This window comes from Cetorhinus maximus, chromosome 2 (genome assembly GCF_964194155.1).
Source record: "Cetorhinus maximus chromosome 2, sCetMax3.hap1.1, whole genome shotgun sequence".
In the NCBI taxonomy this organism is placed as follows: Eukaryota; Metazoa; Chordata; class Chondrichthyes; order Lamniformes; family Cetorhinidae; genus Cetorhinus; species Cetorhinus maximus.
The window spans coordinates 218,924,285-218,951,191 of record NC_135880.1 but is presented as its reverse complement, the minus strand read 5'-3'; the positions used below and the strand labels follow the sequence as shown (position 1 = coordinate 218,951,191).

Below are 26,907 nucleotides of genomic sequence, written 5' to 3'. Positions count from 1 at the left end.
CTGCTGTCTATTGCTGTTTATTTCAGAGCAGGTTCCATTGTTTAACAACAACGTGCATTGATATAGTGCCTTTAACCTCCCAGAACGTTTCAAGCCGTTGTACAGGAGCCATATGAAGCAAAGAAATTGACACTGAGCCACATAAGGGGGATGGGGCAGATGGACAAAAGCTTGGTTAAAGAGCTTTAAAGAACATCTTAAAGAAGGGAAGAGAGGTGGACCGGTTTGGGGAGGGAATTCCCAGAGTTTAGGGTCCAGGCAACTGAAGCCAATGTTTCATTGGAGCAATTAAAAGCGGCGATGATGAAGAGGCCAGATATTAGAGCAGATACCTCAAAGGGTTGTACACCTGGCAGAGATTTGAAAACAAGGTTGAGAGTTTTAAAATCGAGGCACTTGCTTAGCCGGAAGCTAGTGTGGGTTAGAGAGCACTGGGGTGTTGGGACTTGATGCGAGTTAGGACACAAGCAGCAGAGTTTTAGACAAGCTCAAGTCTGCAGATGGTGGAAGATGGGCGGCCGGCAGGAGTGCAGTTAAAACCACACAACATATTAGCCACAGAGTTCAAACTGGTTAAAACTGCACAGGAGATTTAGCCTCAGAATAAACACCCACAGGAAATTAACCAGATATTAGTTTTGAATATTTAAGGTATCGTTAATGCCACAGAAAGACATCTTTGAGAAGAAAATGTTGTTTAGATATTATTCATCATCATAAAAAAGCAAGTTGTTGTTGAAGTCTGTTCAATTTATAGATTTGTGTGAAGTCATAACAGTTTCACCTACTGGAAGTACAATGATAACCATCTTGACAATAGTTTCTTTCATTGCCAACCCCCCACTAGTCAAAAATCATATGACCATCTGCTAGTTGCTTCATGAAGCTCCAAGCCGTTTGAAACTTCTGTGCCTGTACAAGACCATGTATGTTTGATTTTTTTTATCAACTGAGAGAGGATGTTGCCCTTCTCCATTTCAAGGAGCTGCTTCTCAACTTCTGGTTCCATTTTAGTTTTCACGCACATCTGACCCACAACAACATGACCTCCGACCAAGGGTCGGGCAAGGAGGCAGCCCCCAAGTCCACCCAGCCGGAGCTAGGAGATCGAACCCCAATCTGATCCACACCACCCATCCGGCCAACTAAATCAACCAGCTCCACAGGGAGTCAGAGTTCCTGTGGCACGCTATGAATGTCTGGAGTTATGGATAGTGATGGTATAAGCTCCAATTTTCTTTCCATCACATTACTGACCAGGAATTTCTCCCACTCTTACCGCCTGCCATTGGTGTATGTTGGAAGGATTGGCAATTGATTCTCAACCTGTTTGTGTTATTAACATTAGTTCCTTGTCCATCAAGTCCTGGAGGGCGACTTGAACCCAAAGCTTCTAGCTCAGGGGTAGGAACACTACCCAGTGTACCACGTTAGGAGGAGATGGTGGCGTAGTGTTAATGTCACTGGACTAGTAATCCAGGGGCCCAGGCAATTCCCCTGGGGCACACAGTTTCAAATCCCACCATAGCAGCTGCTGGTTCAATTAATAAAATGGCAATTTGAAAGCTAGTCTTAGTAATGGTATCATCAATTGATGTAAAAACCTGTCTGGTTCACTGATGTCCTTTCAGAAAGGAAATCTGCCATACTTACCTGGTCAGGCCTACATGTAACTCCAGGCCCACAGTAATGTGGTTGACTCTTGACTGCCCTATGAAATAGGCTAGCAAAGGAAATCAGGGATGGTCAACAAATACTGACCTTGCCAGTGCTGCCCACATCCCATGCAAGAATTGAAAAAAAGACCTCCTGTGCACTTGATTTTAGGGATGTACAAATGAACAATCTTCATCATGAAGCTTATGAGGTATGCAGTATAGATCAGTGCCAAACTCAATACTGAGGACTGAGGCATTATAAGAACGTTCAGTGTTCCACTGCTCAGTGAGATCGTAGCTGATTTGCCCCATATCCTTTAATACCTTTGGCTAACAAGAATCTATCAATCTCAGATTTAAAATTAGCAATTGATCTAGCATCAATTGCCATTTATGGAAGAGTTTTCCAATTTCTCTCCTGAACAGTCTAGCTCTAATTTGTTGACTATGCCGCCTGGTGCTAGACTCCCAACTAGCAGAAATAGATTCTGTCTATCCTATAGGGAAGACTCTTAGTGTCCCTTAATATCTTGAAAACTTTGATCAATTCATTCCTTAATCTTCGAAATTCACATACAGTATGAGCAAGCACTTGTGGAGTTGGTTGGTAGATGAAGTTTTATTTTGTTCATGGGATGTGGCGTCACTGCTAGGCCAGCATTTATTGCCCATCCATAATTGCCCTTGCGAAGGTGGTGGTGAGCTGTCTTCTTGAAGCGCTGCAGTCCCTGTGGTGTAGGTACACCCACAGTGCTGTTAGGGATGGAGTTCCAGGATTTTGACCCAGCGACAGTGAAGGAACGACGATATATTTCAAAGTCAGGATGGCGAGTGGCTTGGAGGGGAACTTCCAGGTGGTGGTGTTCCCATGTGTCTGCTGCCCTTGTCCTTCTCGATGTTAGTGGTTGTGGGTTTGGAAGGTGCTGTCTAAGGAGGCTTGGTAAGTTGCTGCAGTGCATCTTGTAGGTGGTGCACACTGCTGTCACTGTGCATCAGTGGTGGAGGGAGAGAATGTTTGTGGATAGGGTGCCAGTCAAGTGGGCTGCTTTGTCCTGGATGGTGTCAAGCTTCTTGAGTGTCGTGGAAGCTGCACTCATCCAGGCAAGTGAAGAGTATTCTATTACACTCCTAACTTGTGCCTTGTAGATGGTGGACAGGCTTTGGGGAGTCAGAAGGTGAGTTACTCGCTGCAGGATTCCTAGTCTCTGACCTACTCTGTTCTGGCAGGACCTGATTGGAATGACTTTGATGCCCAAGAATGGTTACAATGGCGAGAAATGTTGGAGACTTCAAGTGAGAGAACTTCATTTATCGGATACAAATACAATTTTTGGACTTCTTTATTTTTGGAACCGATTACTCCATCGGTCGTGGTGTCCAATGGCTGCTGACATTCTGCAAAGCTTTCTACAAACTACAGTCTGATTTTACGCTGTAATGAAATGGAGATCACACAGCATGACCGTGGAATCAAATGTTGCAACAATGAAGCATTTATTGCATACTGTGGGGAGACTGAACAGATACCGGGGGCAGATTTATGAGGCTTGATGGGGGCAGCTCCGGAATTTCATGCCGCCGGCTAGAATATCGGCACAGTTCCACCACTGAGCCATTTTCAAAAAGGGGGAGGGGGCGGAATGGCTACCTGCCTCACAAGTAGCAGGTAGCCAATAAAGGTGATGAAGGGGCCTATTAAAGCCGGTATCTTGAGCTGATTGGTAGTTTTAAGCTGAGAGGTGGGTCCCCTGAGAAGAGGCAGCCTCGCTGTGTTCCCTCCATGAGGCCTGCCTGCCATCAGTGGCCTCTTACTATTTTTATACTTTTAAACAATGTTCAGACGACACCTTTCTCTCGCTCTCCTACATACGTCAGCAGTTCCTACTCAGGCAGTGGGGCATTCCATTGGCCCTCCATTTCAGGAGCAAGCCTGCAATCCTTAACTGAATGGTGAGAGCCCCCTCCAGTCATTAATAGCCCGGCACTAACAAACTCACATAAGGGGAGAGATGGTGGCATTGTAGTAATGTCACTAGACTAGTAATCCAGAGGCCCAGGCCAATGCTCTGGAGACATGGGTTCAAATCCCACCGTGGCACTGGTGGTATTTAACTTCAATTAATTTAATTTAAAAAGTTGGTCTCAGTAATGGTGACCCTGAAACCATTGATGATTGTCATAAAGACCCATCTAGTTCACTACTGCCCTTTAGGGAAGGGAATCTGCTGTCCTTACCTTGCCTAGTCTCCATGTGACTCTTAACTGTTCTCTGAAATGTTCGGTTCAAGGGCAATTAGGTATGGGCAGCAAATGCTGGCTTTGCCAACGACACCCACATCCCATAAAAGAATGAAGAAATAACAAGGGGTCCACTTCTGATGTTGTGCTGGGTTGGAACCTGCAATTCCTCCAAACGTTGGGAGGAAGAAAAATCCAGCCCCAGGTTGTGGGACACTATCGAAGGGAACACCTCCATTCAGCATTGTGTTGGATAACTCTTTGTGACCTGCTCAGAGCAGCAATGATGGATTCCGTGGGGTGGCTGTCTCTTGCTCTCATGTTTCACGCTTACAGAGAAATTGGGGGAAGTGATGACTAAACAAGAGAATTCTCTCAACCTCAAAAACTACCAAAGAATGGAAAATCCTTTCTTGAAAGTTTATCCAATAGATTAATTGGAAATTTTAAATGCTTCCTGAATGCAGCCAAATTTGCTGGGCATAAACAATGGCATCACGTTGGGGGCCTTATGTGGGAATCTCTGACAGGGCAAAAATTAAGACAGCTCCTGTGATAATGATAATCTGGTGAGGCCACAGAACCTATTTTATTTAAGATCAATAAAATTCAGATGTAACAAAAGTCATATTTAGATATCAATGATCAACTCCAAGATGTCCCTTCCTGGTATGCTGATGCACAGAGCAACACGTATAAATCTCTTCCAATAGGCTTCTTGTAAGGTACCCAACTTAGAAGCTTAAAATACTACTGTGCTGTACAAGGTGTCACATCTACAGACTGGTGTCTACATGTTGCGTGGAATACAAGTGACACATTTTAAAATCTTACTTCCAATCCTGTACTATTACCAGCAGGTGAGCTCCTGTATCAGTCAGACCTCTTGCAAGTTGTCCACACATTGCACAGAATGCTTTGGAGCCAAAGCCCTACTAGATTCACTCAGAATGCACACTATAGTCTCGGGTTCCATCAGCAAGACAGCAGCTGCACAGGTTCATCACAGGCAATGGGGAATGACTGTACTGAAAGTACCACTTGAGGCTCCTCAGTCTTTCCTCATCTAAATCTATCAGCGTTACCCTCCATTCCTTTCACCCTCATATGCTTATCTAGTCTCCCTTAAATGCACTATACTATTCACTCCCTGGCATCCTATCTTGATGGGTATACCCCCATATTCCAGGTATCCTTTCCTGTTGGGTATACCCCGCATTCTGGGTATCCTATCCTGACGGGTATACCCCCGCATTCCGGGTATCCTATCCTGACGGGTATACCCTGCATTCCGGGTATCCTATCCTGACGGGTATACCCCCGCATTCCGGATATCCTATCCTGACGGGTATACCCCCGCATTCCGGGTATCCTATCCTGACGGGTATACCCTGCATTCTGGGTATCATCCTCGTCAACATTTTGAACCCTCTATAGTGACTTTACATGTTATTTATAATACAGCAACCAGAAGTCTACATTTACCCCAGGTATGGTCTAACTGAGTCTTAATACCAGTTTTTATATATATTTATTTATTTATATATATATATGTATATATATATATAAAAACTGCAATGTGATTACGCAAAATGTAAAAGGCAGGCTGCTGATTCACAATTGTTGGTTTTACCCAAGGGCAAAAATTAAAATAACCCCCATCAAGTGCCTACATGCTGATATCACCAACAGTTATTTCTGGGCTCCCGTGATTGTGCCGCTGAACATTATTTGGGTAAAGAAAAAAATAGAATTTCAGCAAAATGCCACTCCTGGTGCCTCACCATGTTTGAGAGGGGAGGGGAATGACCATGCTGTGCCGACACATTGGAGCTCTGCAGACAAATTACCCTGCACCCCAATCTACCTGGTGACCTACAGGACAAAGAAAGGCATGCCAGTCTGAATGACAGATCCATCATTACAGTTGAGAAGCGACCAGTGAGACATGCGACGTTCATAATGTGCTGAAGCAAATCCTCAATTGTAAATGTAAATATTCAGAAAAATGATCAGATTCTCAATTAAACATCCAGTTGTAAAATGATTGATACAATTTTTTTAAAATCAACTTTTATTTCCATGGTGATTAAAGATGCGTGTGCTCTCTTTGGAGTCTTGGTTTAAATTAATATTCAGGACAGTGCAGCCCATAACACTTTATGGGAAAATGTTTAAAGACCATTTTTAGTCTGTTTTCTCTTCAAATGGTGTATTTCTATTGTAGTTAGACTAACTCCTTTCATAGCAGCAGGTACCACTCTGAAAATCAATAGCAGCTACTGTGTGAATGATGACCTTTCAAACTCATCGCACTTCTCCACTTTCGCTGTCTCGGTAGTTTAACTGTCGTGCAGGATGTTCAGTCATGCTTAAAAGGCAAACTGAAGACGTGGAGTCTTTTTTTTCCCCACCTATCTATCTGACCATTACTTCTCTGGAGACACGTAGTTCTTGAGTTTGTATGGGGTTTTGATAAAATTTCAGTCTCGGCAAAACAAACCTCAGAACTTGAGCTAAGATCAGATTTAGTTGTTTGGTAGTACAGAACTTGAGTATTGCTGAAAAAGAGACAGTCGAAGCTTTTCACCTTGCACTCATCAGAACACTTTGCAATAATACCAAAATAAGCGGAAAACAAAAATTTATACTGTATGAGAATTTATGCTATACTGGAAGCTACATATATTAAACAGAAAACACATTGCACCTTTTTCAGCTAAATAAAATAAATGACTCATTCTTCAGGGCAATGCCTTGACCAATCAGGGTCAAGCTGCCTGGCTTAAATTTCAAACAATGCTTGGCAGTTGACTGTCAGTCAATCAATTGGTGCATGCTCCATGGTAGTTCCGCTACCAATCAGCACTCTATTCTCATACAGTATAAATTGTTGTTTTCCCCTTTATATTAGTATTCTTGCAAGTGTTCTGATGAGTGCAAGACGAAAAGCTTTGACATGTCTCTTTTTTCAGCAATACTTAAGATCACAATCCCAGCACAGACTCCATCCCATTCACCTGATAATCTAAATGAACTGAAAACAAAATGGCTGTCAATGATCTGCAGAGTGTCACCTGCTGCTGGGGGAAGTCACTGCCTAAATGCTAAAACAATTTCACATCATAAATATAACCACTCTCATATATCCCCCATTACCATCCCCTCCCAGACGCTAGATTAAAATTTACTATGTACAATAAACTTTTTACACTCATATCTCACAAAGAACCATCTGCAAACATCTCTTTGAACCAGGGTTCCACCCTCGTTATAATGGCAATTGAGATGCCTCAATATGTACCTGGAAAACAAAATCTAGAAAGGCATCTGTAGGTGGGGATCTAGTCCATAAATCCTGTTAATGCTTTCCGTATAACCATCTCCCTCGGCCCTAATGACATATTGGAGTCCATGGCGAAGAGAACAGTTCCATTGACCATCTTCACATTGCTATATAAACAAACCTTTCACAACCTTGACTCTCAGTTTACCTTCTCTCACTTTCCAGGAAACCTCTCTGTATCCAGAGAACAAGAAACACTAACCTCTCCAGTCTGGAATGCTTGGGACCAAGTCATTTCTGGATTTTGGAATTTTCTGGATTATGGAATAACGTTCGAATGCCTAACCACAATTCTGTGACTGAAACTCCATAGATACAAGTATTTAGCTGAAGAATAAAACAGTGATAAAACATGATAAAGCAGTAATTCTATTTTAAACCCATCTAAATACTGGTATCTTCCATGTTTCCGCTCCCAAAGTACTGTACTAAAGTGATGCTGTGAGTTACTTGTGCCTGCTCCAAAAATTTCTGGACAACTGGTGTTTCCGAATGATAGATTTCTGGACTCGAGAGGTTACAGTGTACCCAGATTATTGCTACTGAGGGGCCAGCATGCTGCAAGATCTGAGCACAAGGCAGGTTTTTATTTTACAGACAGTGGCGCCTAGCACTCCAGGTAGATCCCCACGACCACAAACCTATGTACAACATGTATAACGACATTCCTCTAATAACATATTAACTTATTCACTGCAGGCTGCCTTTGTGACCACAATCACCAAATACTGTGCTCACAGTGTGCTGCGGTAATGGGCACACTGGGTACTTTTCATGCCAATGCTCCCTCGATTGTGGCAAACCTTACTTTCAATTCAAATTCTAGCCCGTTACCCAAGTTTCTATCCGGTGGATGGCATTTTGACAAGAAGCAAAATACTGCGGATGCTGGAAATCTGAAATAAAAACAGAAATGATAGAAATACTCATCAAGTCAGGCAGCATCTGTAGAGAGAGAAATAGAGTTAATGTTTCAAGTTAACTTTTCGTTCTTGTTAGTTCCGATGAAAGATCATCGACCTGAAATGTTGACTCTTTTTCTGTTTCCACAGATGCTGCCTGACCTGCTGAGTGCTTTTCCGCATTTTCTGATGGTGTATTGAAATGGTTTTGTTATAAACCGAGTGCACTGAGTTTCCGTGACCTAATGGAGCATGCACAGAATCACGGGAACAATACAGCTAAATAGACAGCTCGCGCTTGCACCAGATCTTTGAAGCAGCAACTAAAATCATTTCCACTCCCTTCTGCTCTTTCACCATAGATCTGCACTTTTCTCCCTCTTTTTAGTTACCCGACTCCCTTCCGAAAATTACCATTAAATGTGCCCACCTCCCTTTCGGATAGTACATTCCAGATCACAACAAATCCCCACATTTAAAATAAAAGAAATCTCATTTGCCTCTGGTTCTTTTGTCAACTAACTTAAACGCATCCTCTGGTTGTCGACCCTTTCTACTACTGGAAACAATTTCTCCTTAACTAATCTATCAAAACCCTTCGTATAGTTTTGAATACCGCTATTAAATGTCCCATTAACCTTCTCTGCTCTATGGAGACTAAGCCCAGCTTGTACAGCCTCTCACGTAACTGAAGTCCACACATTGTTGGTACCATTTTAGCAAACCTTCACTGCACCCTCACTAAAGAATTGACATCGTTCCTTAAGTGTGGTGTCCAGAATTGGATACAATATTCCAGCTTAAATTTATTACACATACACTTTAGGAAAGTGGATGAGAAGATCGGCCATTGAGACCTGCGAACCTGAAGAACTAAGTGCAGGTTAAAAGCAAAATATTCCAACTCACTGACATGATCCCCCTTTCCCCACAGAGAATGCATTCTGTCCTGCAAAACTAACTAATTTCACCATCCACTTCTTGGTTCTGTTCAGGGACTATGAGCAGTGCGGCAACGCTAAGTCAAGGTGTTTTCTTTCTAAGTAGTGAAGGAGTTCACACTTGTCTTTTCATTTACTTTCTGAAACAACAGTACGATATAACTCGGCAAACATTTAAGAAGAGTTAGCAATCAATGAAAGGACAGAATTCATTCATCCCAATTAAAACAATAAATCAGAATCTCTCGTAAAATATCTTGCACAGCTGCCAAACCTGGCATCATTATAGATTTTCAATAAATAAAACTGGGAAGCGGTGAGGAGGGTATAGAGAATTTACATTTAAAGCTAGTGTCACCAAACAAATGCATTTTGTCTCAGTTCCTGACTCAAGGTCATCCTTAGCTTCAGGGTGTTAAAAGCTTCAGGCTTCCTCCATGCTTTGATGCTTTGTGATATAACTAGGGAGGAAGGTCACTGCAAGAATGGCTTTTACAAGCGATGATCGATGAAAGATGGCAGCACTCCTTTCATTTCACAGAAAAGTCATTGAGAAGAATTACTGCAAAAAAAACTCCCGACTGGCCCAAGTGTTTCGTCACCTGTTGATCTACCCCGGGTAGTCCAGGTCTTTTGTCTGACAACTTTCCCTGGGAAGCCCAGCGCAGTCAGTTCCCAGTTGCCGCGGTGCTGCCGTTAGCGCTGGCCTTTGACTTGGACTTGGACTTGAAAGAGAATCGCTTGATCAGCTTCCGCGAGAAGCTGCCCGATTTCTTCCGCGTGGAGGCGGGGCTGTCGCTCACGTTGGAGAGGTCATCGTGCGAGTGGCTGAAACCTGGCTCCTTCTGCTTGTTTCTCCTCCTGAACAAAAGCTTTGTGCTGCTGCGGAGGAAGCCGACTGCAGGAAAAGGGAAGAGGAAACTAAAGTCAGAGCAACACAGGCAAGGACATGTCTAGAATTCTCTGCCCGGGAGAATCGTGGAGGCTAGATCACTGAAAGTATTTAACGAGGGGGTGGATAGGTTTTTGAAATATCGGGGAGTTGAGGGCTATGAGGAGCTGGCACGAAAGAGGAGTGGAGGCCTGGGGCAGATCAGCCATGATCTTATTGAATGGTGGGGCAAGCTTGAGGGGCCGAATGGCCTACTCCTGCTCCTATTTCTTATGTTCTTATGTTTCTAATGTTCATTGGTGACTCATCCCAGCATAGACAAGCAAAGAACAAAGACAACATCAGCATCAACATCCAAACATACAGTACAGTAACAGTTCAGATGAAAGGTCATTGACCTGAAACATTAACTCTTTAGTGTGTTATGTTAATAAGAATCAAAGTTTTTATTGGATTAAGGTTAATGTAATTAACATTCCTCTTTGTAACAGGTTTAGACTCAGACTGCACTGCAGTGCCTCATTGATTAGTTAGTCCCAATCAGGACTCCACCGATGGCTCAACTCAAAAACTACATTTGTCTTGGAAAGATCTCATGCAAAGGCTGAGTTTGGGAGCTTAAATTTCGCTAGATAATAATACTAAATTCGCCCTTAATTTGGTGTTAAACCTGCACACTAACGATGTTATGTTCACAACAGGTAATATAAAATAGATCAAAACAACATTTTATTATCATGGCGTCATTCCTTTCACTAGACCCACTCAAGGAACCTGACTGGCTCAGAGCCTTGTGCAATTGCAGGGTTACATGGGTTAAACGTCACCTATGGCTCAGTTCATGAATACACCACCCTATGTGGTACCGCGTTACACAGACCAGCAAAGTCCCTGGTTTGGGTCTCCATGGCGTTGAGTTTGTTGATCTCAGTTATGGCAGCCCCCAGTGAACTACAAATGGCCTCAGTGCCCCTTGTATTAAGCAGAGGTTGAGGAGTAGGAAAGAATCGTTCTGGTTTTCCCCCCTCTTAATGATTCGCCAGGGACACCTCATGCAACGTGCGCTTGAGTGGATAGGACTGGTCTTAGATATATGTACCGTCTTCATGATTAAATCATTTGCTGAGTGTCAAGGCTCATACATGAGGAATAGTCACTTAAGTAAAGAGCTAGCAAACAGCTGGCACCCACTGAACTGTACCCCAGCAACAACTGGCATCGTCAGGGAGCAGAGTCAAGTTTGGAGGAGCTGTGGCCCAGCGGGTAGCACTCCCGCCATCTTTTGGAATGTTGTGGGTTCAAGTCTCACTCCAGAGACTTGAGCACATAAATCAAGGCTGACGTTCCAGTGCACTAGAGGGAGCGCTGCACTGTGGAAAATGCATTCTTTCAGATGAGATGTTAAACCGAGGCTCCATTTGTCCTCTGAGGTTGATGTAAAAGTCCCCATGGCACGATTCTGATGAAGAAAAGGGGAGTGATCCTGAGGGTCACTGTTTAAAAGTAAAGGATTGCCTATTTAAAATGGAGATGAGATGAAACTTTTTCTCTCAGAGGGTCGTGAGTCTTTGGAACTCTCTTCCTGAAAAGGCAGTGGAAGCAGAGTCTTTGAATATTTTTAAGGCAGAGACGGATAGATTCTTGATAAGCAAGGGGGCGATAGGTTATCGGGGGGTAAGCGGGATGCAGATTTGAGGTTACTACCAGATCAGCCACGATCTTATTGAATGTTGGAGCAGGCTTGAGGGGCTGAATGGCCTACTCCTGGTCCTATTTCCTATGTTCCAATATTCCTATATAATGTATAATGTATAGAACATATGTTATACGTATATTACGCAGTGCATGGTATATCTACCTTGAGAGAGGAGGGAACAGTACAACACAAAAAGAACATTACAACTGAAATCAATTTCCTTTTACCTTTGTGATCCTTCAAGCTTCTTGTTTCAAGTGCTCCTGTTGACCCAGTTTCTGATTCGACATCGTCCACCGATGGCCGCTCGGAAATATCCGATACTGCTGCTTCATCCAGGTCCTGATTGACCATCTGCCACTGGTTCTGGGAGTCGGCAGATTTGGGAGAGTCCAGCGCACTCTGAGCACTGCAGTGAGGCAGAGCCGGCAGACCTGCCTCACCCTGCAGAGAGGCATCCATGGAAGCTGCGTAGCCGACTGAGAGAGCCATTTCTTCCTGATCAATGGGGACCTGGGTCAGAGGGCAAGAAAGGAGGTAAGCATGTACTTGGCAGACATAGGAAAGGTCAACTGGTAAGACAGAGTACACTGGGCTTTTATGTGCATAGAACCTAACTGGGTAGCAACACTATATGACTATCAGTCACCAGTGACTGATTAAATACACCAAGAGTTCCTCAACTAGAACTGGGTCATTCTCCCTGTCTGACTGGCTCCAAACTACTGTCTTCCCTCAGCCCTCACTTTCATTGTCTTAAGGCAATGGAGACATAAGGAGAAGCCTTTTTTAACGCAGCGGGTGGTTAGGATCTGGAATGTACTGCCTGAGAATGTGATGGAGACAGGTTCAATCAAGGCATTCAAGATGGAATTGGATTAATATCTGAAAAGGAAGGATGGGCAGGGTTAAGGGGCGAATGGCACTAGGTGCATTGCTCATTCGGAGAGCTGTCACTGGCACGATAGGCCAAATGGCCTCCTTCCGTGCTGTAGCAGTTCTGTGAAGATCTGAAGAGGATCAGAAAAATCAGTTAAAACAATTAAATGATCTCAAGTTGACAATCACTGGCAGAAAGTTGAAATTCTTGTCCCAATGAGAAGATGATAAGCCACAAGTCTGATGTTTGAAGTTTGGCAGAATTAAGCGTGCTGCTTCTGGGAGGAGCGCGCTATACACAAGACTGTTACAATTAGGATCATTTGCACTTTCGACATCTGACTCTTAGCTCTCTATCTTACAAGAGTTTCAGCTCCCTCTCTGTCAAAGATTATACCATAGAATAACACAGCACAAACAAGGCCATTTGACCCATCATGTCCATGCCAGCTCTTTGAAAGAGCTATCCCCAATTAGTTCCACTCCCCAACAAACTTACCACCTTAAAGTACATAGGAGCTCTCCAGCATCTGGAAAATCTTATTTGGCCCATCAATCAAACAAAACCAGGGTCTCAGCTGCAACTTGAACTCTAATTGACCCAAACAATCATCTCAAAAATGCAGAACATGTGCACCTTTTAGCCTTAAAGTGACACCCACCTACATGGTGCAATTTTCTTCTGTCTGACTTGTCATGAACAACTAGCATAGGAGAGTTGCTAATAATATATCGTAAAAAAAAACAAACATTTATCAGTAAGGTTCCTGCACTAATTAAGTCACATTTAGCGATTTATATTGGTCAATTAAACTTTCACAGTTCATTACTTCTTCCTAAACCACTGATTGGATTATTGCTCTCTAACCTACAGGCTGCTTTCAGTCACCCACTGATTGATTGGTACAGGAGCAACATTAGCAGAAAACCCCCAGTGAGCTGCAGAGTGTGAATTCATTACACCAGACAGTGGAAGACAGAGGATTACCTTGGAAACGCCTGATATAATCAATGTGCTGCGTTTAGTTGGTGTCTTTTTGCTGGGCTTGTTGGCAGATTCTGTCAGCTGCCGGATTGCTGTCTGTACCACCGGATCCAAACCATTGGCTAGGTGATTATCCACTGCTGATCACACATACAAACATTATTAGCAGTATGAGAGAGAGAGAGAGACACACATACACGGGTGAGAAGGAGAGACAGGAAGGCAAAAAGAGAGTCAGTGAGAGAGAGAGAGCGCGAGGGGATGGAGAGAGCGTGAGGGGGCGGAGAGAGCGCGAGGGGGCGGAGAGAGCGCGAGGGGGCGCAGAGAGAGCGAGGGGGCGCAGAGAGAGTGAGGGGACGCAGAGAGAGCAAGATCAGCAGCAGGGAGACCGTGAGGATGCAGCAGGGAGGGAGAGTGGGACAGAGAGGTAGTAGGTATATAGCATTGAAATTTGCATTCAGTTTGAGGGAGAGAAATGTGGGTCTAAGACTAGTGTTTTAAACTTAAATAAAGGACATTAGCTCAAATATAAAAACAGATAGTAAGAGTTTCCACAAGTATTTAAACAGGAAAAGAGTAACTAAAGTGAGAGTTGGTCCTCTAGAGAGAGAGTCCGGGGAATTAATAATGGGCAATAAGGCAATGGTGGAAGCGTTGAATAGATATTTTGTGTAAAAAAAATATATTTTGTGAAGCTTTTTGCCTTGCACTCATCAGGACAATTGCAAGAATACCAATGTCAGGGGAAGCAACAACTTTATACTGTATGAGAAGAGAGTGCTGATTGATTGGCAAGTGGACTCTGATTGGTAGAGGTGCTGCCTTGCAGAATGCACCTTAATGGAGACTGGCAGTTAACTGCCAGTTGTTTGAAATATCAAACCAGGCAAGCTTGACTCTGATTGGTCAGGGCATTGCACTGAGTAATGATCCAGAAAATAGATATTTCGTGTTTGACTTCACTGTAGAAGACGCAAATAACATCCCAGAAATAAAAACAATTACAATCACCAGGAAAAGGGTACTGAGAAAAGTATCAGAACTAAAGACTGACATGTCACCAAGTCTTGATAGACTTCATCCTGGGGTCTGAAAAGAAATGACTGCGAGATATTAGATGGGTTAGCTGTAATTTTCCAAAATTCCCTAAAATCTGGAAAGGTTCCATCAAATTGGAAAATAGCGAATACAACTCCTCTATTCAAGAAAGGAGGGAGACAGAAAGCAGGGAATGGGCCAGTTAGCTTTACATCTGTCATAGGGAAAATGCTAGAAAACTTTAATGCAATCAGACAGAGTCAACATTTTTTTTTTAAAGGAAAATTGTGTTTGACTAATTTATTATAGTCCTTTGAGGAAGTAACAAACTATGTGGATAAAAGGGAACCTGTAGATGTGGTGCACTTGGATTTCCAAAAAGGCATTTGATAAGGTGCCACCTCAATGGTTACTACACAAAATAAGAGCTCATGGTAGGGGGGGGAAAAAAAATTTGCATGGATAGAGGATTGATTAGCTAACAGGTAACAAAGAGTAGGGATAAATAGTTATTTTCAGGTTGGCAAGATGTAACCAGTGGAGCACCACAGGGATCAGTGCTGGGGCCTGAACTATTTACATTATTTATCAATTACTTGGATGAATGGACCAATGTGTGGCTGCTAAATTTGCTGATGACACAAAGTAGGTAGAAGGGCAAGTTGTGAAAAGGACATAAGGAGTTTGCAAAGGGATACAGATGTGAGTGGGCAAACATTTGGCAGATGGACTATGACGTGGGAAAATGTGAACTTGTCCACTTTGGCAGAAAGAATAGGAAAGCAGCACATTATTTAAATGGAGAGAGATTACAGAACTCTGAGGTGAAGAGGGATCTGGATGTCCTGGTAAATAAATCACAAAAGGTTAGTATGCAAGTCCAGCAAGTGGAGGGCAAATGGAATGTTGCAATTTATTGTAAGGGGAATGGAATATAAAAGTAGGCAAGTTTTGCAACAGTTGGTATACAGGGCATTGGTGAGACCACATCTGGGGTACTGTGTACAGTTTTGGTCGTCTTATTAAAGAAAGGATATAATTGCATTAATAGTAGTTCAAAGAAGGTTCACTCAATTGATTCCTGGGGTGAAGGGCTCATCTTATTAGGAAAGGTTGCACAGGCTGGGCCTCTATCCATTGGGAGTTCAGAGAATGAGAGATGACCTTATTGAAACATAAGATCCTGAGGGGACTTGACAGGGTGGATGCTGAGAGGATGTTAGCCCTTATGGGAGAGACTAGAACAAGAGGACACGGTTTAAAAATAAAAATAAGGGGTCTCCCATTTAAGACGGAGAAGGAGAAGGAGAATTTTTCTCTCTCACAAGTTCTCTTCCCCAGAGAGCAGTGGAGGCTGGGTCATTGAATACTTTTAAGGCTGAGTTAGATAGATTTTTGATTGACAAGGGAGTCAAAGTGTATAGGTAGTAGACAGAAAAGCAAATGTGAGGCCACAATCGGATCAGCCATGATCTTATCAAATGGCAGAGCAGGCTCAAGGGTCAAATGGCCTACTCCTGCTCCTAATTCATATGTTCATATGAAAGAGAGAGAGAATCAGAGAGGGAGAGAGAGAGAAGCAGAGAGGGAGAAAGAGAGAAGCAGAGAGGGAGAGAGAGAGAAGCAGAGAGGGAGAAAGAGAGAAGCAGAGGGAGGTAGAGGAGCAGAGAGGGAGAGAGAGAAGCAGAGAGGGAAATGCAGTGGCATAAGAGAAAACAAACTAAACAGGGAAAGAGAGAGAGAATGGCAGAGAGTGAGTGCATGGAAGAGAGGAAGAGAGCGAGCATGGGAGGCAGACCCACAATTAACATATTCTACAGAGACAATTGTTAACACTTCATACACACACCGACCCATGTCCCATTGCAATAATTTAATGTTCAATCCAAACAAACAAATATGAAAAAATCCCAGACAGGATAAGACCATCTGATCCAATGTAGCCCGTTCCATACAGCTGTGACTTGTAATACACATTCTCTTATTGCATTGATTAACCTTGTTTAGCTTAAATATTGTAATTGCATGATAAAACATGTAATTGGGAAATAAGATGGAAAATGTATTCGTATAGTCTGTAATAAACTACCGTTAGAGGTTTATGATGTTAAGTTAGCTTGTGGCGGATGTAAGGCCATTGTAAAGAAACCTTCACTGTTGTGAAGCTTTCTCTCTTTCAAGCGCGAAGGTGTTAGGAAATAGAGATAGTTTAAGTAAGTTATATTTGTATCTGTGGATGTAAGGAATAAGGTATATCTTTAGGTTTAAGTTCAGTTTATATTTCTTTCTAATTGTGGGTTAAAAGGTGAACCCTGGGATCAGGCTTGTCCAGTAGTAACATCAGCTTGGACCGTAACACCGCGCAATCTCTTGCAAGAAGCAAAAAGATTGAAAACCCAAGCTAATTCGGATTAAAGTGCTGGAGTTGAGCACTTCAGGAAGCTAAATGGAGGAAGGGAAAGCGGTTTGGTTGCTTTTGCCTAAACTTTTTCAGCCTCCAGGAATTGATTCTTGCTCTGCTCCAGGAGAAGAAGCTGGTTAATTGGTGAGTATCCAGTAAGTGATTAAGGTTTGTTCTATACCAAAGGCTCAAAATAGTATATTTAGAGCGAGAAGGGAGTGGGAGAGGATAAAAGGCGTGGATCGAGAGGCCTACCCGCAGTGAGACCAGCGGCGGAGAGACGTCACGAACCACAACGTGACGCGAGAGCAGGGAAAGCAGCTGATTGGTGAGTAGGTTTGGTGAGTATTTCTAGTCTTTAAAGTCAAAGTAAGGTCTTTAGGTTATGTTTAGGTCTTGTCTTTTTTTTCTCTCTTAAAAATAACTTATAAGATCGATATTGGTGTAAAAAAATTAATTACAATAAAGTGCAAAGAGTGGGGGGTTCTTCGAGTGTAAAGAGCAGGGGTACTAGAGTCATTAACTTAAATTAAATTAAATATGATAGTGATGGCAGGACAGGTGATGTGTTGCTGCTGCAGCATGTGGGTTCTCCTGGACACCAAGGTGATCCAGAGCAAACACATCTGTAGTGAGTGTTTGCAGCTCAAGGAACTTCAGATCAGAGTTGAAGAGCTGGAGTCCGAGCCACAGGCATTGCGCCACATCAGGGAGGGGGAAAGCTACCTGGACACTTTGTTCTGGGAGGCAGTCACACCCCTCAGATTTGGTAATTCAAATTTGGTCTGTGATCAGGGACAGGAGGGTGTGACTGCAGGTGAGACAGGTAATGGGGAATCGGGGGTAGCATCCGAGGAGCCTCGGCCCCTGCAAGTATCCAACAGTTACCGAGGTTCTTGCAAGCTGTGTGGAAGAGAGCAGGGACTGCAGGGAGGATGAGTGAATTAACCACAGAACTGTGGTAAAGGGAGTCAATCAAGTGGGGGAAGGAAATAGGAATGTAGTAGCGGTAGGGGACAGTATAATTAGGGGGATAGATACTGTTCTCTGCAGCTCTGAGCATGAGTCCCGAAGGGTGTGTTGCTTGCCCAGTGCCAGGGTTAAGGACATCTCCTCAGGGCTGGAGAGGATCTTGGAGTGGGAGGGGAGGGATCCAGTTGTCGTCGTCCATGTTTGTACCAACGACATTGATAGGACTAGAAAGGAGGTTCTGCTGAAAGAACTTGAATATTTAGGAGCTAAATTAAAAAGCAGAACCTCCAAGGTATTAATCTCGGGATTACTACCTGAGCCACGGGCAAACTGGCATAGGGTAAATAAAGTCAAGGAGTTAAATGTGTGATTCCAAGGTTGGTGTGGGAGGAATGGGTTTCAGTTCATGGGGCAGTGGCACCAGTCCTGGGGTAGAAGAGAGCTGTTCCAGTGGGACGGGCTTCACTTGAACTGTGCTGGGACCAGTGTCCAAGCGAATCAAATAACTAGGGCTTTAAGAGAGGGCTTTAAACCAAATAGATGGGGAGAGGGTTCTGGAGAGGGGATACATAGGCTTACAAAGTAAAAGGATATGGCAGCATTGCAAGGCAGCTATTTAGGTAATGATACCCAGAGTGTGACAGGAAGGGGCAGAGTGTACAAACATAAAAAAAAAACAGCAAATGGGGTCAAAGGGGGAAAAAATGGTAAATAGGTAAAATTAATGGCTCTTTAATTAGATGCATATAGTATTCAGAACAAAATAAATGAATTAATGGCACAAATAGAGGTTTTTGGATATGATCTTATAGCCATTACAGAGACATGGTTACCAGGAGATCAAAGCTGGGAACTAAATATTCAGCGGTATGTGACTTTTCAAAGGGATAGGATGGAAGGATAGGGTGGTGGGGTAGCTTTGCTAGTTACAGATGGAATAAGTACGATGGTGAGAAATTATCTTGGATCGGAAAATGTAGAATCCATATGGTGGAGGTAAGAAATAACAAGGGGAAGAAGACACTGGTGGGAGTAGTCCATAGGCCCGCTAACAGTAGCTATACTGTAGGACAGAGAATAAATCTGGAGATAATGAGGGCATGTAAAAAAGGCAGTACATTAATCATTAATCATGGGTGACTTTAATCTTCTTGTAGATTGGGAAAATCAAATTGACAGAGGTAGCCACAAGCAACAGTTCATAGAGTGTATTCAGGACAGCTTCCTAGAACAATATGTTGTAGATCCAACCAGGGATCAGGTTATTTTGGATCTGGGTAATGTATAATGAGGCAGGTTTAATAAATGATCTCAGAGTAAAAGATCCCCTAGAAAACAGTGACCATAACATGGTAGAATTTAGCATTCAGTTTGAGAGTGAGAAACTTGGGTCGGAAACAACAGTGCTAAACTTAAATAAGGGTAATTACAAAGGAATGAGGACAGAGTTGGCTGGAGTGAACTGGGAATGGAGTTTAGCAGAAAAAATGGTTGATGAACAATGGCAGACGTTTAAGAAAATAGTTCATGACTCACAACAAAGGTGTATCCCAGTGAGGAAGGAGGATTCTAGGAAGGGGATAAACCAACCATGGTTAACCAAGGAAGTTAAGGATAGTATCAAATTGAAGGAAAAAACATACAATGTGGCAAAGGTTAGTAGTAAGCCAGAGGATTGGGCAAGTTTTAAAAACCAACAAAAGATGACCAAAAATAATAAAGAGAGAGAAAATAAACTTTGAGGGTAAACTAGCAAGTAATGTAAAAACAGACATTAAGAACTTCTTTAAATATATAAAAAGGAAGAGAACATAGGCCCCTTAGAGAATGAGGCTGGGGAAATAATAATGGGGAACCAGGAAATGGCAGAGAAGTTAAATAAATACTTTGCATCAGTCTTCATGGTAGAAGACACTAATAGCATTCCAAAAATACTAAATAATCAAGGTGCAAAACAGGGGGGAGGAAATAAATACAATAACTATCACTAGAGAAAGAGTACTAGGGAAACTAATGGGGCTAAAGGTTGATAAATCCCCTGGACCTGATGGGTTGCATCCTAGGATATTAAAGGAAATAGCTACAGAGATAGTGGTAATCTTCCAAGAATCCTTAGATTCTGGAAAAGTCCCAGAGGATTGGAGAACGGTCAGTGTAACACCCTTATTCAAAAAAGGAGGGAGACAAAAAACAGGTAACTATAGGCCAGTTAGCTTATCATCCGTCATTGGGAAAATGTTAGAGTATTATAAAGGATGTAATAGCAGAGCATTTAGAATTACATAATATAATCAAGCAGAGTCAGCATGGCTTCATGAAGGGGAAATCATGTCTGATAAATTTACTAGAATGTTTTGAGGAGGTAACAAGCAGGATAGACAAAGGGGAACCAGTAGATATAACATATTTGGATTTCCAAAAGGCGTTCAATAAAGTACTGCACGTAAGGCTACTTAATAAGATAAGAGGCCATGGTGTTGGGGGTAGTATATTAGCACAGATAGAGGACTGGCTAACTAATAGAACACAGAGTTGGGATAAGGGGAGCATTTTCAGGATGGCAACCTATAATTAGTGGAGTGCCACAGGGATCAGTGCTGGGGCCACAGTTATTTACAATATATATTAATGACTCGGATGAGGGAAGTGAATGTACTATCGCCAAGTTTGCGGAAGACACAAAAATAGGTGAATGACACAAAGAGTCGACAGAGGGATATAGACAGGTTCAGTGAGTGGGCAAAATCTTGGCAGATAGAATATAATGTGGGAAAATGTGAGGTTATGCACTTTCGCAGGAAGAATAAATGATTTGAATATTATTTAGATAGAGAAATACTGCAGAAAGCTGGAGCACAGAGGGGTTTGGGGGTCCTCGTGCATGAATCACAAAAAGCTAGTGTACAAATTCAGCAGGTAATAGGGAAGGCAAATGGAATGTTGGCCTTTATTTCAAAGGGAATGGAGTGTAAAAATAGAGAAGTCTTGCTAAAACTATACAAGGCACTAGTTAGATCAAACCTAGAATACTGTGAATAGTTTTGGTCCCCTTATCTAAGGAAAGATATATTGGCATTGGAGGCAGTCCAGAGAAGGTTCACTAGGTTGATCCTGGGTATGGAGGGATTTTCTTATGAGGAGAGGTTGAGTAGGTTGGGCCTGTAATCATTGGAGTTTAGAAGAATGAGATGAATCCTTATTGAAACATATAAGATTCTTAAGGGGCTTGACAGGGTAGATGCTGAGAGGTTGTTTCCCCTTGTGGGAGAGTTTAGGACCAGAGGGCATAATCTCAGAGTAAGGGGTTGCCCATTTAAGACAGAGGTGAGGAGGAATTTCTTCTCTCAGAGGGTAGTCAATCTGTGGAATTCTTTACCATGGAGGGTTGTAGAGGCTGGGTTGTTAAGTATATTCAAGGCTGAGATAGACAGGTTTTTAATCAGTTAGGGAATCAAGGGTTACAGAGAAAAGGCAGGAAAGTGGAATTGAGGATTATCAGATCAGCTTTGATCTCATTGAATGGCAGAGCAGACTCAATGGGCTGAATGGCCTACTTCTTATGGTCTAAAGAAAATCTGGAAAACTTTTCTTTGACCCCTATTGGTGATTAATGCTACTCCGGGAGATCACATTGCAGGTGTGACTATGTCAAAACCAATAGAGACACTATTGGTCATCTTACCAATTTAAAATTATATATTTAATTCCTCTGACAATTTTTTCAGCTTTGTTCCTCTACATTAGGTGTTGATCTCTCATTGGTACATAATTCCATGGACACTGGGGACTTCCATTACTTCGCCTTATTTATGTATGAGATTAGACACTGATTGCTAGCTGGCTGTTTGACTGTGTGGGCGCCTCAGCCCGTCCTCATCTGATAGACACAAACCTATATCCTCACTGGGTGTTATTGGATAGCAATCAGGAGTGGAAATCCTGGATGACTTCACCCTCTTCTGACCCAGAGGCACTGGTACCAATGGTAGTGGCCTTTAGAACCACCATGGCCAAGATCATCAGACCCAGTGCAGTCTAGCCATCAAACCTGGAACCTTCCTGGTCTCTCTGTCTCAGTTATTTCACTAGATAGACTCACTGAGCAATGACAATACATGGCTGCGTCTAAGGTGGCATTGCCAGAGGGCACAGAGCAGTTCTGCCCTTTTGGCTTGGAAAGTTCAATGGAGCTAGAGATCTTCAAAACAAAAGAGCCTTGCTGAAACACATAGTGGGTCATTTTAACATCTGGCAATTCTGTCCTAAACAATATTGGATTGGTCACCTACTATACACCACTGCCCACTTTTCCTTGCCACTGAAGTTCATGACTACAATGGGGAGGGATCCAGCATCAGTATTGAAAACAGATAAAATGACCCCAAGACTCCCTAAAGTGGCAAAAGTCCCAGTATGCCTCCCAACACCATTATCCTCAAAATCAAACAAGCAGAACACACTCCAAAAGAACGTGTGAATTTACCGTTATTGTGAGACAGATTTACAGGGCTGTCATCCATCTTGATGGACTTCTTCTCTGTTACTTCCACCTTCGAGGGTGACCGCGTAGGAGAATCTGTGGGTGGCAGACAGAATTGGTTATGTTACTGTATTCAAGAGGCTCTGGATGTGTTTGAGCTCAGCTGCGTTTGAGCTCAAGTGGTGGCTGCCATGGGTACGGTGAATGTTGATGATACCCAGTTGGAAGGATAGATAAACTGCTTTACAGAGAGTTACATTGAAAATACAGCACAGAAACAGACCATTAGACCTACTTGGTCCATGCCGGTGTTTATCCTCCACATGAGCCTCCACTTATTTCATCTGATCAACATAACCTTCTTTTCCTTTCATTTACATATCTGGCTTTCCCTTAAATCAATCTATGTTGATCACCTAAACTATTCCTTGTGGTAGCAGGGTCCCTATTTTAACCAATCTTTGGATAAAACAGTTTCTGTTGAATTCCCTAGAATTATAGAAATTTACAGCATGGGAGGCAGCCATTCAGTCCCTCATGTCTGTGCTGGACGGCAAGTAGCCATTCAGCCTAATCCCACTTTCCAACTCTTGTTCCGTAGCCTTGTGAGTTAAGGCACTTCAAGTGTATATCCAATAAAGGTTATAAGGGTTTCTGCCTCTACCACCTATATTATTGAGTTGTTTGGTTGGAATAGTTTCAATAACTCCTGAAGACAGTTAGCTGCAAACAGTCTAACTTTATTGTAACATATTTACAGTTATGAGAACCAACCCCCTTACACTAACTTCTTTCCAGGTTACTTTTTCCTAGACACTCGCAGATCATGAGTACATGTCACTTCCTTCTATGCATTACAGACTATTACAGTTAACCCTTTATGAGACTTAGTCTGTCATATTCCATTATACTACACCACCCCTTTCAAGCAGTGACTTCCAGACCTATTGGAATTATTCATTAATATCTTAAATTTATGACTTCTGGTTTCGATCTCCCTCACAAGTGGAAACATCTTCTCTATGCTTAGCCAATCAAGCCCTCTCCAAAGAACTCTTGTCAGGTTTTGCCAGGAAAAAAGAGCCCCAGCCTGTTCAATCTTTTCGGATGGGTAGAGCCTCTCAGTTCTGGTATTATTGTTGTAGATCTTTTTTGCACCTTCTCCAGTGCCTCTAAATCCTTTTTGATATTTGGGGATCAGAACTAGGCATCAAGGTCAAAACTGAACATTTCCCCCATCAAATATTCTACAGTATTAACAAACTGCCTAGTACACTGAAGCATGGGGGTTGAAGCCGGAGAGGGGGGTGGTCTATAAACCCAATGGCTGGATATGTGGCTAAAGAACACAGAGAAGGTGAGCAGACATTGGAGGCCTGGAGAAAGTGCTTTCCTACAGAACCATAGAAAGACTCTATCCAACACACCAAGGGTGTTATAGTACACTACTTCTAGGACGTATGGAACAAAAGAGTCAATCCAGACACAAATACATGTGCTCAGTTGTCCAGTGTTTCACCCAAGTGACCATTCCTCCTGAGTGAGCTTTTACAGCAAGTGTTGGCAGGTGACTCACCCTGAGGATGCCTCTCAGCCAGTTCTGACCTTGTCCTTCCCAACAGCTACAGGAGTTGCAAATTGCAATAATGTGCAGGAACCCCGAGGTGATGTCCCCCCTCAACCCACCACCCTGCTCAGTCTAGAGATACTGAAAGAATCATATAGCCTCTAATTCTGACCCAACAAGGCATAGTGATCAAGTTCTGGAATAATGACATTTTAGGAAAAGTTAAAGAAGTTGGACTTGTGAAAATGGAGACTTTTTGACGTGCTGGAGTTTTCTTTAAGATGTCGAAAAGGTTGACAAAGTGTTCTAGGTGAGTTCAATGTGCTACCTCTCTCGCTCTCTCTTCCTTTAAGATGCTCCTTAAAACCTACCAGTTTAATCAAGGTTTGTCTCACCTGTTCTAATGTCTCCTTCCTAGGCTCAATGTTAATTTTTATCTGATTCTCCTGTGAAGCATTTTTGCTTTATTAAAGGCACCATGTAAATGCAAGTTGCTTCGTCACAGGGCCTCAAATGACAGGAGACAGGAGGTAAAACAAATGTTGGAGAAAAAAGAAGTCGGTCAGTGGAATGTACCTTTCACCCAAAGTGCAATCAACATGTTCAGCAAATTATCAGTGAACACTATTGACAGAGGTGAGCTTGTGGGGAAGAGACTGAGGGAAATGGTAAGAAGATTGGTACTGGGGTTGTTTGAATAAAAATGGACAAATGTGTTAGATTTAATGGCCTTTGGCTGTTCCTACTATGTCTTCTGTTCTTATCTAAACTACCTACACAAAAAATTTGTCATGCTTATTTTATGTGGAACCAGAACCCTACCTGAATCTGCCATGACAATAGATACATTTGTGCAATGTGTTTGCAAGGACAAAGCTACTCATCAACAAGCTGGATTCACGCCACTGCTTCTCTTCCTGTCAGCCTCACAAACACCGTCTCTAATTCCATGTGACTGCAGTTATATATTCGCAGGCCTCATGAACAATACTTTAATCCCACCCCTTTGTCACTGCTTTGCAATTGGCCAAAACAAACACACCAGTCACCATGGAAACACAGGCATATTCGCTCTATCACGATAGAACAATGAGGTAAATCTGTTTATCATTCTCTCTCATGTTTGGGAATTATGGTCAAGCTGCATGAATCCGACCTGACTGAGCATTTCAAAACAAAGACAGATGGGCGCTTGCGAGATCGGACCGCTTCACGGACAGCGCAGTCTTCAATCCAGAGTTTGAAAAACAGACTTTTTTTTTCAATTTGCTTCTCAAGTATGAGAATTTGAGTGAATTGGGCCTATGTTCTCTGAAGTTTAGAAGAATGAGAGGTGCTCTCATTCAAGGTTCTGAAGGGGCTGGATAGGTAGGCGCTGAGAGATTGTTCCCCGTGGAACCTAAAACCCAGGGGCACAGTCACAGGATAAGGGGCTGATCATTTAGGACTGAGATGAGGATGGATTATTTCACTCAAAGGGTTGTAAATCTTTGGAATTCTCTTCCAGAGGGTTGTGGATGCTCCATCGTTGATTACATTTAAGGCTGGGATAGACAGATTTTTGGTCTCTCAGGTAATCATGGGATATAGTGAGCAGGAAGGAAAGTGGAGTTAAAGACCAAGATTAACCATGATCACGCTGAATGGCAGAGTAGGTTTGCAGGGCCATAAGGTCTACTCCTGTTCCTATTTCTTGTGTGCATGGCTGGACAGAACTAAACCCCAGAACTAAACTTTCCAATTCATAACTGGAGGAGTTGGCATCACTTCACCAAGATGTGCACAAATAGAAATCGGAATCTTACCCATCTTTCCATCCATCTTGGGCCGGGATTGGATGGTTGTTACAGTTGTCACTATTGTTCCATCAGGCATTATGGTTCGATCCATTTCAATCTTTTTTGTAGGGGTCACAGTTGTTCGCACAGGGACTAGTGACTGGGCTGTCTTAAGATCTGTAGGTTCTATATAACTCAACTGGAAAAAAAAAACATTGTTTTATCACTACATGACTCTATCTCCAATTTTCCTCCCTTCGAAGTTGAACTTTGGTGGTGGGGAAACTTCTAGAAACAATAATTTGGGACAAAGTTAACAGTCACATGGACAAATGTGGGTTAATTAACGAAAGCCAGCACAGATTTGCTAAGGGAAAATTGTGTTTAACTAACTTGCTGGGGTTTTTCAAAGAGGTAACAGAGAGAGTTGATGAGGGTAATGTGGCCGATATGGTGTACATGGACTTCCAAAAGACATTTGATATAGTGCCACATAACAGACTTGTGAGGAAAGCTATAGTTCGTGGAATAAAAGAGACAGTAGCAACAGGGATACAAAACTGGCTGAGTGACAGCGTAATGACCTGATGTACCAGACAAGTTTCTACTTGAAACAAATAGCTTTAATACAGAGAGCTTTTTTAGAAGTTACATGCTTGAACCAGGTCCACGACTAGAAAACCACAGCCCCCGGATTACCTGCGCTTAGGGCTCATTCATCAAGAACAATCACGTAACCCCTAATAGGCAGCAGGAAAGGTTATACCTTCAATCACTACATTTCCTCCCCCTTTAGTTTTTTACATTTCCTATTTACAAAGAACGTTTTAATCCACAACATATACACATATACAGGTCAGGTGATGAAAGATTAAGTCTCTGAGGTGGTTTTCTTATTTGGTTGGAGTGGTGTAGCTCTACCATGTGAGGTTCTTTCACTGGCTCGACGTGATCAGGAACTGCAGCAGCAGGTAAATTATTAGAAAGTGGCAGTTCAGGGTTAGGCAACTCGACAGAGACATCAGGTATGTCTATTCTAGGTCGATCTGTCACCTCAGGGATTAATAGTTTGGTGTTAACTATAGGCGGAATACCTGGTTGTTGGAAAGTCTCTCTACTCCTAAGATGACCCAT

At 42.7% G+C, this 26,907-nt stretch overlaps 1 protein-coding gene across 2 annotated transcripts in view; it reads right to left on the bottom strand.

Annotated features, from left to right (window-relative positions):
- Positions 1–8,530: 8,530 nt before the first annotated feature.
- The window catches only part of c2cd2l (c2cd2 like), a 120,504-nt gene continuing 102,127 nt past the window's right edge, over positions 8,531–26,907 (bottom strand). The window contains exons 10-14 of one of the 2 annotated variants that reach the window (XM_078532799.1): positions 25,801–25,972; positions 22,432–22,524; positions 13,541–13,677; positions 11,901–12,186; positions 8,531–9,983 (exon numbers count right to left, since the gene is read on the bottom strand). In XM_078532799.1, coding sequence (XP_078388925.1) covers positions 9,754–9,983; positions 11,901–12,186; positions 13,541–13,677; positions 22,432–22,524; positions 25,801–25,972 — 918 coding nt within the window. In that variant the 3' untranslated portion in view covers positions 8,531–9,753. The remainder of the gene's footprint in view (positions 9,984–11,900; positions 12,187–13,540; positions 13,678–22,431; positions 22,525–25,800; positions 25,973–26,907) is intronic. The other variant, XM_078532803.1, reaches the window with a different exon arrangement.